This window comes from Micromesistius poutassou, assembly GCF_964030765.1.
Source record: "Micromesistius poutassou genome assembly, contig: SCAFFOLD_1436, whole genome shotgun sequence".
Lineage (NCBI taxonomy): Eukaryota > Metazoa > Chordata > Actinopteri > Gadiformes > Gadidae > Micromesistius > Micromesistius poutassou.
Window position 1 is genome coordinate 1 of NW_028178637.1, and position 13,638 is coordinate 13,638.

The following is a 13,638-nucleotide window of genomic DNA, read 5'->3' on the forward strand; positions in this document are numbered from 1 at the left end:
GGCTCTGAGGCTGAGGCTCTGAGGCTCTGAGGCTGAGGCTCTGAGGCTGTGAGGCTCTGAGGCTCTGAGGCTGAGGCTCTGAGGCTCTGAGGCTGAGGCTCTGAGGCTCTGAGGCTGAGGCTCTGAGGCTCTGAGGCTCTGAGGCTCTGAGGCTCTGAGGCTCTGAGGCTCTGAGGCTGGAGGCTCTGAGGCTCTGAGGCTCTGAGGCTGTGAGGCTCTGAGGCTGAGGCTCTGAGGCTCTGAGGCTGAGGCTCTGAGGCTCTGAGGCTGAGGCTCTGAGGCTCTGAGGCTGTGAGGCTCTGAGGCTGGAGGCTCTGAGGCTGTGAGGCTCTGAGGCTGGAGGCTCTGAGGCTCTGAGGCTCTGAGGCTGGAGGCTCTGAGGCTCTGAGGCTAGAGGCTCTGAGGCTGGAGGCTCTGAGGCTGGAGGCTCTGAGGCTCTGAGGCTGGAGGCTCTGAGGCTGGAGGCTCTGAGGCTGGAGGCTCTGAGGCTCTGAGGCTGTGAGGCTGGAGGCTCTGAGGCTCTGAGGCTCTGAGGCTGGAGGCTCTGAGGCTGGAGGCTCTGAGGCTCTGAGGCTCTGAGGCTGGAGGCTCTGAGGCTCTGAGGCTGTGAGGCTCTGAGGCTGGAGGCTCTGAGGCTAGAGGCTCTGAGGCTGGAGGCTCTGAGGCTCTGAGGCTAGAGGCTCTGAGGCTGGAGGCTCTGAGGCTCTGAGGCTCTGAGGCTGTGAGGCTCTGAGGCTGGAGGCTCTGAGGCTGTGAGGCTCTGAGGCTGGAGGCTCTGAGGCTAGAGGCTCTGAGGCTGGAGGCTCTGAGGCTGTGAGGCTCTGAGGCTGGAGGCTCTGAGGCTAGAGGCTCTGAGGCTGGAGGCTCTGAGGCTGGAGGCTCTGAGGCTCTGAGGCTAGAGGCTCTGAGGCTGGAGGCTCTGAGGCTCTGAGGCTGGAGGCTCTGAGGCTGTGAGGCTCTGAGGCTCTGAGGCTCTGAGGCTGTGAGGCTCTGAGGCTCTGAGGCTGAGGCTGTGAGGCTCTGAGGCTCTGAGGCTGAGGCTCTGAGGCTCTGAGGCTGAGGCTCTGAGGCTGTGAGGCTCTGAGGCTCTGAGGCTGAGGCTCTGAGGCTCTGAGGCTGAGGCTCTGAGGCTCTGAGGCTGAGGCTCTGAGGCTCTGAGGCTCTGAGGCTCTGAGGCTCTGAGGCTGGAGGCTCTGAGGCTCTGAGGCTCTGAGGCTGTGAGGCTCTGAGGCTGAGGCTCTGAGGCTCTGAGGCTGAGGCTCTGAGGCTGAGGCTCTGAGGCTCTGAGGCTCTGAGGCTCTGAGGCTGGAGGCTCTGAGGCTGTGAGGCTCTGAGGCTGGAGGCTCTGAGGCTCTGAGGCTCTGAGGCTTTTGAGATGTTTGTGTGGTCGGTCGTGTCTGCGTGTGTGCGGTTGTGTGTGTGCGTGTGTGCGGTTGTGTGTGTGTGTGTGTGTGCGGTTGTGTGCGTGTGCGTGTGTGGTCGGTCGTGTCTGCGTGTGTGCGGTTGTGTGTGTGCGTGCTTGCGTTCGTGTGTGTGCGGTTGTGCGTGTTTGTGCGTGTGTGCGTTCTTGTGCGTGCGTGCGTACGCCCCTCCCCCACGGCGCCCCCTCACCTCACACAGGAACAGGAAGCGGCCGTTGTGCTCCTGGAGGAGCTGCACCACCCGCGCCGCCGGGTCCACGGCGGGCTCCGCCCCGAACAGCCGCGTGCGGTCCAGAGCTCCGCGCTTCTCCTCCGTCCACACCTCCACCTCCATCCGGTTGAAGGCGAAGGTGCACATCTCTCCGTACTTGCAGACCCCCACCTTACCCGAGCGCACCAGCTCTGGAGGGGGGGGGGGGAGGGGGGGGAGGAGGGGGAGGGGGAGGGGGGCGGAGGGGCGGAGCGGAGGGGGAGGGGGGAGGAGACACGTGTTACTGGTGATCCACACGGTTAACCCGTTAACTAATCAATAGACTAACACAATCAATCAATAGACTAACACAATTAATAGACTAACACAATTAATTAATTAAATAAAACAATTAATAGACGTTGGCCCCGCCCCAATCCCTAGATCTTTGCCCTAACCCTAGATCTTTGCCCTAACCCTAGATCTTTGTCCTAACCCTAGATCTTTGTCCTAACCCTAGATCTTTGCCCTAACCCTAGATCTTTGTCCTAGCCCTAGATCTTTGTGCGTTCTCGTGTAGGGGTAGGGTGTCCCATCACTGTAGGGAGCTAAGGGGGGAGTGCTGTTTTGCCCTCATAATCAACCCTCAAGACGTAGTGAGGTCGGATGCAGGCTTAAAACGAAGTGGAAGATTTACTGCTGAGGGCCCTCCAGACCCAGTGGAGGTTTTAAGGGGGAGAAACGGGACGGGGCCTTAGAGGAGACGCCTTCTACCAGCAGTGGGATCAGCCGCTACAAGCCCTTTAGTTCTGGATGGATCTACAGTCCACCAGCCGCAGCAAACGCTGCTCATCTGTCCGTCACACACCGAGGTGGACACGCCCACCTGTGATGTCAGAAGAGGCCGATTTTCCAAACTTGCTTGTAACGGGCCAATCACAGCCCACCTGCCGGTAGAACACGGGACCTTTAACGTTAAGGTTCATTAGGAGAGTCTGGGGGAGTCAGACGCAGCCTTCTGTCTCCTCCTCCTCCTCCTCCTCCTCCTCACCTCGGCACAGCATGAACTTCCCGGTGAAGGCCCGTGTGAGGGGGAGGGGCCGCACCCGGGTCCAGTCCGGGGATGGGTCGGCCCGTCGCCGGCACAGCAGGACGTCCTGCTGACAGTCATGGACCAGCTCAGGGGTGTGGACGAAGGAGAAGATGGAGGGCCCTGACGGAGGAGAGGAGGAGGGAGGAGAGGAGGAGGAGAGAGGAGAGAGGAGAGGAGAAGAGGAGGGAGGAGGAGAGAGGAGAGGAGAAGAGGAGGGAGGAGAGGAGAGGAGGAGGGGAGAGGAGGAGGGAGAGGAGGGAGGAGGAGAGAGGAGAGGAGAGGAGGAGGGAGAGGAGGAGGGAGGAGGGAGGGAGGAGAGGAGAGGGAGGAGAGAGGAGAGAGGAGAGAGGAGAGGAGAGGAGAGAGGAGAGAGGGGAGAGGAGAGGAGAGAGGAGGAGAGGAGGAGAGAGGAGAAAAGGGAGGAGGAGAGGAGGGAGGAGAGGAGAGAGGAGGGAGGAGGGAGGAGAGGAGGAGGGAGGAGAGGAGAGGAGGAGGGAGGAGGGAGGGGAGAGGAGAGAGGAGGAGGGGAGAGGAGAGGGAGGGGAGAGAGGAGGGAGGAGAGGAGGAGGGAGGAGAGGAGAAAAGAGGAGAGAGGAGAGGAGAGAGACGGTCGGTTAGGAGAAGAGAGTATATAGTGTAGTGTGTGTAGTGTAGTGTAGTGTAGTCTGTAGTGTGTGTAGTGTAGTGACGGTGTAGTGTAGTCTGTAGTGTTGTGTAGTCTGTGTAGTGTAGTGTAGTGTTGTGTAGTCTGTAGTGTAGTGTTGTGTAGTCTATAGTGTAGTGTAGTGACGGTGTAGTGTAGGGACGGTGTAGTGTAGTGTTGTGTAGTCTGTAGTGTTGTGTAGTCTATAGTGTAGTGTTGTGTAGTGACGGTGTGCGTTACCTTGTCGGGAGAAACAGAGGGAGCAGGCCCTCAGGAACATGTGGGTGGAGTCCAGCGGGTTGAAAGGTTTGGCTCCCTTCCACACACACACACACACACACACACACACACACACACACACACACACACACACACACACACACACACACACACACACACACACACACACACACACACACACACACACACACACACACACACACACACAATGTCAACACGCTGAGTGAATACACTCATCAAAAAACGTAACGTTCTAAATCAACCAATCAGATGATGACAACAGGGAGGGGGAGGGGTCTTACCTTGGCGGGTTTGGCAGAATGCCGCGGGGACGACTGGAGGCCTTGAAGGAGAAGAACAAGAGAGAGAGAGTCAAAGCTCACGGATCAGGAGCCTGAACTGGTCTCAGACCAGTCGGGGGCCCGCCCCCCAGCTGGCCTCACTCCCACCACCACCTCCCTGTGATTGGACGACAACGCTCTCCTCCTCCTCCTCCTCCTCCTCCTCCTCCTCCTCCTCCTCCGACCACTCCGAGGTCATGGCGCCCCAGAGGAGGAGGAGGAGGAGGAGTCAGAGCGGCCGCGGGGGAGCAGGGCTCACATGGAGCTGCTGGTTCCTCTACGTTCAGCTCACATGGAGCTGATGGTTCCTCTACGTCAGCTCACATGGAGCTGCTGGTTCCTCTACGTTCAGCTCACATGGAGCTGCTGGTTCCTCTACGTTCAGCTCACATGGAGCTGCTGGTTCCTCTACGTTAGCTCCCATGGAGCTGCTGGTTCCTCTACGTCAGCTCACATGGAGCTGATGGTTCCTCTACGTCAGCTCACATGGAGCTGCTGGTTCCTCTACGTTAGCTCACATGGAGCTGCTGGTTCCTCTACGTTAGCTCCCATGGAGCTGCTGGTTCCTCTACGTTAGCTCCCATGGAGCTGCTGGTTCCTCTACGTTAGCTCACATGGAGCTGCTGGTTCCTCTACGTTAGCTCACATGGAGCTGCTGGTTCCTCTACGTTAGCTCCCATGGAGCTGCTGGTTCCTCTACGTTAGCTCACATGGAGCTGCTGGTTCCTCTACGTTAGCTCACATGGAGCGGACGGTTCCTCTACGTTAGCTCACATGGAGCTGCTGGTTCCTCTACGTTTAGCTCACATGGAGCTGATGGTTCCTCTACGTTAGTGTGGCACTGTATATTAATTATTTATTATTTGCCCCCCTTTTAAATTTTAAAGCTACAACAGAAGTTAACGATGGTGTTTAATAATATACCACAAGGTATTTTGAATGGGTATATTTTAATCAGCGCAAACTCTTCTTCGCCAGCAGGGGGCACTGGGCTGGGCATCGGTGACTGACGGCAGTAGCGCCGAGGTAGTGATATACAGGAACGGCCACTGTACGGAGATCGCACTTGAATGTTCACAACTGTGTTTTTTCATATTTCCCAACAGAGGAAATAAATGTGTTGCAGAAGAAAGAACGGAGCTTCATTTCTATACCTGTAACATATTTGGCGAGCTAGCCAGGAGAAGAGTCGAGAGAGTGACTCTCACTATGAACCCGCTTCTTCCCAAAGAGTCGAGCCTTCATCAAACTTCAGTAAGATGGACGCCAGCCCGGTCCTGCGTGATGAGAGTGAGTACAGTCTTATGGCAGCTGCAGGAAGAGTCTCTCAGGGATGTCTGCAAGTATCTGAAATGTGACGGCCTGGACAGTGGAGAGCCTTGCAGCAAGCCACGAAATGGCAGAGAGCGTGTTGGATGAGATTGAGGAAAAGCAAGAGGAGGATGAAGTCAGTCAGTTCGTCACTGACCTACTAACATTCATCGGGAGACAAAACAGAGAATGTATTCAGCCAAGCAAAGAGCAACTGTCAGGGGAGACAGCTCCAAAGAGAGGACTTGAGGAGAAATACTTCCTGCCACGCACTCCTGTTCTAAGGACCACAGATTATCCACTGAAGAATCGACCAGAGCCCGGTTACACACTGCCTGAGGTAATGCTACGAGGAGAATTTAAAATCTGTGGGCAAGTTGGAGAGAGCGGGCAGAAAGAAAAATTATCCTACCCCAGCTTAGTCCGCCAGATGGAGATGGGGATAGAAAAAGGACACACAGAGAATGAAATCGTGGAAGCAGTAATCAGAGCTGTCAGTCCAGGGCTGCCCTTGAGAGACATGTTGGAGATTAAGCGTGGGCTGACCCTCAGTGCTCTTCTAACCATTCTAAAGGGCCACTATAAAGTAGACAGCTCCACCGAACTCTACCACCAGCTCCTTAACATCTCCCAAGAGACCAAAGAGTCTGCACTGAACTTTGTGTTCCGTGCAATGGAGCTGAAAGAGAAACGGTTGTGGAAAGTAGCTAATGACGACACCGATGAACAGTATGGCAGAGCCACCATTCAGCGAAAGTTCCTCCGCTCAATCGAAACTGGACTGCTAAGGGACTCTGTAAAATTCCAAATCCTGCCCCACCTCAGCGATTTGAGCACAACAGACGAAGAGCTGATAGAGAGAGTAAATGAAGCAGCAAAAGTTGAAAGTGAGAGACAAGAGAAGCGGAAAAGGTCCACAGCTGTTAAAACTCCTAGAGTGCAGGAGCTCCAAGTTGGTTGTATGGCAGACCACACACCTGCTCAGAGCTCTATTAAACCAAAGGACTCAAACTCAGCAGTGGCGATCAAAACACTCAAGGGGAAAGAGAGTAAGTCTGAAAGCATTAATACCCAGCAGATTGTGGAGGAGCTTCGGGCAGAAATGAAACGAATGTTTCAGGCTGTGATGGAGACAAGTCACCGCCCCCTCGGACCAACGCAGAGAGCGAGAGGCTGCAGAAAGTGCCGGGAAGAGGAGATGGGTGAAAACTGTCCACACTGCTTCAAATGTGGGCAGGAGGGCCACTTCTCTTGTGGATGCAGAGTACAGAGAACATCGTCGGGAAATGGGCAGGGGCTACTGAGGCAGGACCACCGGTAGTTCAGAAGAAAGCGTCCCAAGATAAACACCAACCAAGCCGCCCCACAACCAGCAGTAGGTGCCTCATCAGCAGTAAGTGAAGTCCACTATCTACCCCCCCAACACCAGTCACGATTATGCCGCTTTTCCACGACAGTATCAGCTCGACTCGACTCAACTCGCCTCGACTCGACTCAGTTCCAGGCGCGTTTCCATCTAAAAAAGTACCTCTCCAACATGGGCGGGTCATATTAGGTTTTAATCACGGGAGACGCGATTCCCGGGAAATCTGAATCTGATCAAGACTATTTCCTGATTCCCGGGAAAGGTTATGATGGGAAATAAAATAAAATAAAAAGCGCAATGACTGCGCGTCTATTGTTGTCATACGGTAACGTTGATGGAGGCAAAACTCGAGCCTTGGGAAAGGAACGACACTAAAACGAAACAGCGAAACGCTGATCCTCCGGAGCCGGTCCGTGGACTCCAGCCACGCCGGACACACACATAACGACGCACAGCCTAACTCTAGCCCCGGGAAAGGAGCGACACACACGGCGAAACGCTGATCAGTGTCCCCCTCGGGAGCGGGTTCGTGGACTACAACCACGCCGGACACAACTTAACTTTGAATGATTATTCCCATTTACAGCCGCTGGCCAATCAGTTACCAGCAGTCTGTTTACGTCACACAAAAGTACCTACTCCGCTCGCTTGGAACCTCGACGGAGGTAGTACTAAAAAAAAGTACCCGGTACTAGGTACCAGGTACTTTTTTTGCCAATGGAAACGCAAAAAAGGCGTGGCGAGTCGAGTCGAGTCGAGCTGGTACTGGCGGTGGAAAAGCGGCATTAGTAAGCCTTGTGGGAAACCGATGCATGGTGAACTGTTTCATCATCATCACCCAGTACTGTGGGACTCAGGGGCCCACAGTACTAAACCACCTTCCCCACGCAGTCATTAGAGCTATAACAGAGCTGTTAGGGGATGAGACGCTTACTGTTCTTGCTGCCAGTGACACACCAATTCCCTACATTGGCTGGACTGAAGTCAGTTTCCGACTAGACAGTGACCCCACAATGTCAAGTGACTTACAAGTGCCAATACCAGTGTCCGGTGACCCAGCTGTTGCCAGTGACCCAATCATAGGCTACAATGTGATGGAGGCCATTATAAACAGGAACGAAGGGAAGACTCAAGGTGGAAGAAAGCATCTGGCCCACAAAGTGAGTAAAGCCTTCGCGATAACAGTGAGAATCGCTCATAATGTGGTCAGACTGGTGCAGAACAGTGGATCAGGTCCAGAGACTGGTATGGCTCGTACAGGGGGAAAAATGGTGCCCTTACCCGCTAATCAAGTCTCTACGGTCTACATACGGGCACATGTGAGTTCCCAAGCAAGGGGCCAAGACATGCTCTTTTCCCCCGACAATATCGACCCTCCACCAGAAGGCGTGGCCTACAGCGAGGTCCTCGTGCGGATCCCAGAAGGCAAAGTGCCCTGCATACCTATACCAGTGACCAACACCACTGACCACACCACCTACCTGGACCGTCATAAAGTTGTAGGACACCTGGAGTCAGTCAAGACAGTGTATGCAGCAACCGTCCAGATCAAAGAAAGCAAGTCAACACCTGAAAGTAAAGACAGCACAGAGATCAAGTCCAGCAAGGCAAGCAACACACCGAAGCCCGACAACGAGCAAGTCAAGAGACCAACAGCCTGGGACCCCCCTGTGGACCTCCAACAACTCCCAGAGGGACAACAGGAAGCTGTAAGGAGAGTGTTGAGAGAGGAATGTGAGGCATTTGCATTGGACAGTGATGACGTAGACTCTATACCAACTCTCAAGATGCATATTACCCTCAACGACACCCACCCAGTACGAAAGACGTACATGTCTGTCCCAAAGCCTCTTCACAATGAAGTTAAAGAGTACCTGCAGGACCTGTTGAACAAAGGGTGGATCACACCATCACGATCCCCTTATTCGTCGCCAGTAGTCTGTGTCCGAAAAAAAGACGGCAGTCTGCGCCTCTGTTGCGACTTCAGAGAACTCAACCGCAAGTCAGTCCCAGACCGGCATCCAATACCGAGGATTCAAGACATGCTGGATGCCCTGGGCGGGAGTTCATGGTTTTCAGTCTTGGACCAGGGTAAAGCCTACCAACCAGGGCTACCTGGATGAGGCCAGCCGCCCCTTGACCGCCTTCATCACACCCTGGGGGCTCTACGAATGGGTTCGCATACCCTTTGGTCTGAGCTCTGCACCAGCAGAATTCCAGAGGAGCATGGAGCACTGTTTGGCTGGCCTCAGAGACACAATATGCCTCCCGTACCTGGACGACAACCTAGTGCACAGCAGCAGCTTCGAAGATCACCTGGAGCATATTCGCCTTGTCCTCCAGCGCTATAAAGAACATGGTGTGAAGTTGACCCCAAAGAAATGCGAAATGTTCAAGGCCAGGGTGAAGTTTCTCGGCAAGGTGGTGACCGGACAGGGTTACACCATGGACCCCGCAGAATTGGCTCCGGTGATGGCTTTAAAGGAAAAAACACCTGCCACGGTTGGGGATATACGCCAAATGCTTGGGTTCCTCTCCTACTACAGACCCTTTATCCCCAACTTCTCTCGCATCGCATCCACCCACTGTACAACCTGCTTACTGTCCCTAACCCTGAAAATCACACCCCAGACCCACCAGCCCAAAAACACAAGAAAGCCCTGGAGAAAAAGAAAGGTCACATTCCATCACGTGCACCAATACAGTGGATCAGCTCTCACCAGGAAGTACTAAATGAGCTGATTGATGCCCTCACACAGCCTCCTGTTCTAGGATATCCAGACTTCACTGAGCCGTTTGTGTTACACTGTGATGCATCACAAGTTGGCCTGGGGGCTGTGTTGTATCAGCGACAGGAAGGAAGGATGAGAGTGATAGCGTATGGCTCCCGCACCTTAAGTCCATCAGAAAAGAGGTACCATCTGCACTCCGGGTTCTTGGCGTTGAAGTGGGCCATCTGTGAACGCTTCCACGACTTACCTGTTCCACGCTACATCATTTGTGGTGTACACAGACAACAACCCGTTGACCTATGTGCTCACTTCCGCCAAACTTAATGCCACCGGATACAGATGGGTGGCGGAGCTGGCCGACTACAACTTCACCATACGCTATCGACCAGGCAAGAACCACTCAGATGCTGATGGGCTGTCGCGGATGCCGCTGGACTTTGAGGAATACATTCGCAGCTGTACGGCAGAGTCGGGTCAAGAGGCAATAAGTGCATCTATGGAGAGCTTAACAATCGAACGGAAAGACCCTTGCCGGGGAAGTCAGGTGGTTCATGTCAGTGCCCTAAGCCTGGTGAAAGACAGTGAAATCAGCGAACCACCTCTCACTCCAGACCAAATCCGCAAAGCTCAGGAAGAGGATGAGATCCTGTCGAGAGTCCTCTGGTACAAGTCACAGAGAAAGAGGCCAAGCAGAATCGAAATGAAAGAAGAGCCCCCTGCTGTAGCCATGCTGCTAAAACAGTGGCTAAAGATCCACGTAGACCACGACGGTGCCCTGCGCCGCAGAACCTCCCGCCGAGAACAGCTGCTGATCCCAAAGGCTTATCACCCGCTGGTCTTCAAAGAGCTACACCAGGACATGGGTCACCTGGGGGTTGAAAGGAAGCTTGACCTCATTCGAGAAAGGTTCTACTGGCCACAAATGGGCAAGGATGTGGAACATTTCGTTACCAAAGTGTGTGAATGTCTCAAAAAGAAGAAGCCAAGTAAGCAGACTTGTGCTTCTGCAACATTAGCTCACATGGAGCTGATGGTTCCTCTACGTTCAGCTCACGTACGTCTGAACGCCCTCCCGGTGTGAGGAGGACGGCGTCACTCACCGCTCAAAGAAGTGCTCCGGACTAAATGTTCTAGAACTTCAATGAACGGAGATGTGCCGTTAATACGATGAAAAGATGAGGTTTGAGACACTTTTAAGTTCCATGTACCTCAGAATAATACTTAATACTTTGAATTCATAAGCACAGTGTGATATTTAGCGATATTGTGCCAAGTGATTATGGCGATATTACATGTTTCCATATATATCTATAGATCTAGATCTATAGATCTATGTACAGATATAGATCTAGAGCTATAGATAGATCTATAGATCTAGATCTAGACGCCCTACAGCAGTCCCCGTCCCCAGCCCTGTCCTCTCCAGACCCGTTCTGGTACCTGGTCTGTTACCTGGTCTGTTACCTGGTCTGTTACCTGGTCTGATACCTGGTTTGGTACCCGGTCTGGTACCCGGTCTGTGACGCTCCTCCAGGGTGGAGAAGGAGTCCAGGACGTTCAGGGACCTGACCTGGGGCTCCGGACCCGAGCCGCCCTGCAGGCTGTCCAGGACCTGGTCCAGGGAGCCGTCCAGGACCTGGTCCAGGGAGCCGTCCAGGACCTGGTCCAGGGGGGGGTCCAGCCGGGCGTTCTCAGCCTCATCGTACGCTGCTCCGGGGGCCACCACCTCCACGTGGTCCAGGACCTCTGGTGAGTCCAGCTGGTCCAGTGAGTCCAGTGAGTCCAGCTGGTGCACCTGGTCCAGCTGGTCCAGTGAGTCCAGGGTGTCCAGGGTCTCAGTGAAGGGGATCCCGTGTCCGGGATGACGGTCAACCCTGAGGCCCCGTGCCGGGCGGGGGTCCGGTGGGGGGCGCTCCCATTGGTCCAGGGTGTCCAGGTGGTCCAGGTGGTCCAGCTGGTCCAGGGTGTCCAGGGTGTCCAGGGTGGGGGGGGCGTGGGAGAGGACCTCCATCGGGGCGGGGGGGGCGTTGAGGCGTCCGAAGGAGGCGGGGGGCAGCAGGGGGGAGGGGGCGGGCAAGAGGGCCGGGGTGGGGAGGAGGGGGGACCTTGGGGTGGGGAGGAGGGGGGGCCTTGGGGTGGGGAGGAGGGGGGGCCGCGGGGTGGGGAGGAGGGGCGCCTCGGGGTGGGGAGGAGGGGGGCCCTCGGGGCGGGGCTGGAGGCGGGGCCGGCGGCGAACAGAGCTCCAGTCTGGAGACGGGAGGAAGTGATGTCAGAGCAGCGAGGGAAGCATTTTGGAATGAATGCTGCAACTTCCCGTCGTACTCAAAACAAGAGAAATGTCAAAATGTACATGAGTGCTAAACGCGCACACACACACACACACACACACACACACACACACACACACACACACACACACACACACACCACACACACACACACACACACACACACACACACACACACACACACACACACACACACCTCAGTGTTTCCCACACACAGGCCAATGTGTGGCGCTGCGCCACAGATTGAACAACGAGCGCCACAAATTGATTCCGCTTTACTTATTTTTATTTACTTTTTTATTTACGCGATTTTTAAATGTAACTCAGCCAGCCCGTAATCGCCCCCCCCGTAAACAACCCGTCCGTCCGCCCACAACCCAACCGCCTCCCCCCCCCCCTCAACAACTCCGCCACACATTGCTGCCTGGTCTGTGGGAAACACTGCACACACTCTCTCTCTACCTGGGAGGGAGGCCGTCCAGCAGGTCGTCCAGGTCGTCCCCCGTCAGATCAAAGTCCTCCAGCGGGTCGGGGGCGGGCCCTGGGGGGGGCGTGGGGGCGGGGCCTGTGGCAGCCATGGGGGCTGGGCCCTTGGGGGCGGGGCCAGGTGAGGGCGGGGCCAGTGGCGGCCATGGGGGCTGGCCCGTGGGGGCGGGGCCTGTTAGGGCGGGGCCCGTGGGGGAGGGGCCTGTGGGGGCGGGGCCCGTGGGGGCGGGGAGGAACATGCCGGTGGGGAACATGCAGGCGGGCGTGGCCTGGGGTGTGAAGGCGCGGGGGGGGGAGGTCACCAAAGGTCACGGGGCTGTTGACCTGGGGGAGGTCACCAAAGGTCACGGGGCTGTTGACCTGGGGGAGGTCACCAAAGGTCACGGGGCTGTTGACCTGTGGGAGGTCACCAAAGGTCACGGGGCTGTTGACCTGGGCTGCGGAGGGCGGGGGGAGGTCACCAAAGGTCACGGGGCTGTTGACCTGGGCTGCGGAGGACAGGGAGAGGTCACCAAAGGTCACGGGGCTGTTGGGTCGGACGGAGGAGTAGGAGCGGAGCATGCTGGGAGAAAAATGGGCTGAAAAAAACAATAAACAAAAACAAACAAAAAAAGAGCACGAAAATAAGTAGGAGCCGCAGAAGATCAGAACCAGAGAGAGACAGGAGAACACCAGACACTAGAGGTCAGAACCACAGACACTAGGGAGAACCACAGACACTAGGGGTCAGAACCACAGACACTAGGGGTCAGAACCACAGACACTAGGGGTCAGAACCACAGACACTAGGGGTCAGAACCACAGAACCACAGACACTAGGGGTCAGAACCACAGACACTAGGGGTCAGAACCACAGACACCAGGGGTCAGAACCACAGACACTAGGGGTCAGAACTACAGACACTAGGGGTCAGAACCAGAGACACTAGGGGTCAGAACCACAGACACTAGGGGTCAGAACCAGAGACACCACAGACATTAGGGGTCAGAACCACAGACACTAGGGGTCAGAACACAGACACTAGGGGTCAGAACCACAGACACTAGGGGCCAGAACCACAGACACTAGGGGTCAGAACCACAGACACTAGGGGTCAGAACCACAGACACCAGGGGTCAGAACCACAGACACTAGGGGTCAGAACCACAGACACTAGGGGTCAGAACCACAGACACTAGGGGTCAGAACACAGACACTAGGGGTCAGAACCACAGACACTAGGGGTCAGAACCACAGACACTAGGGGTCAGAACACAGACACTAGGGGTCAGAACCACAGACACCAGGGGTCAGAACCACAGACACTAGGGGTCAGAACCACAGACACTAGGGGTCAGAACACAGACACTAGGGGTCAGAACCACAGACACTAGGGGTCAGAACACAGACACCAGGGGTCAGAACCACAGACACTAGGGGTCAGAACCACAGAACCACAGACACTAGGGTCAGAACACCAGACACTAGGGGTCAGAACACCAGACACTAGGGGTCAGAACCACAGACACTAGGGGTCAGAACACAGA

General features: G+C 55.5%; 1 protein-coding gene across 1 annotated transcript; it reads right to left on the reverse strand.

The window, feature by feature from the left end:
* Window positions 1–1,611: 1,611 nt before the first annotated feature.
* Window positions 1,612–12,203, reverse strand: LOC311373517 (uncharacterized protein; the record flags this gene model as incomplete). Its single annotated transcript, XM_084490268.1, has 6 exons — window positions 1,612–1,823; window positions 2,663–2,824; window positions 3,588–3,663; window positions 3,890–3,930; window positions 10,826–11,442; window positions 12,088–12,203. Coding segments are annotated over 6 exons (1,224 nt in total), but the record flags the coding sequence as incomplete, so codon positions are not given.
* Window positions 12,204–13,638: the final 1,435 nt, after the last annotated feature.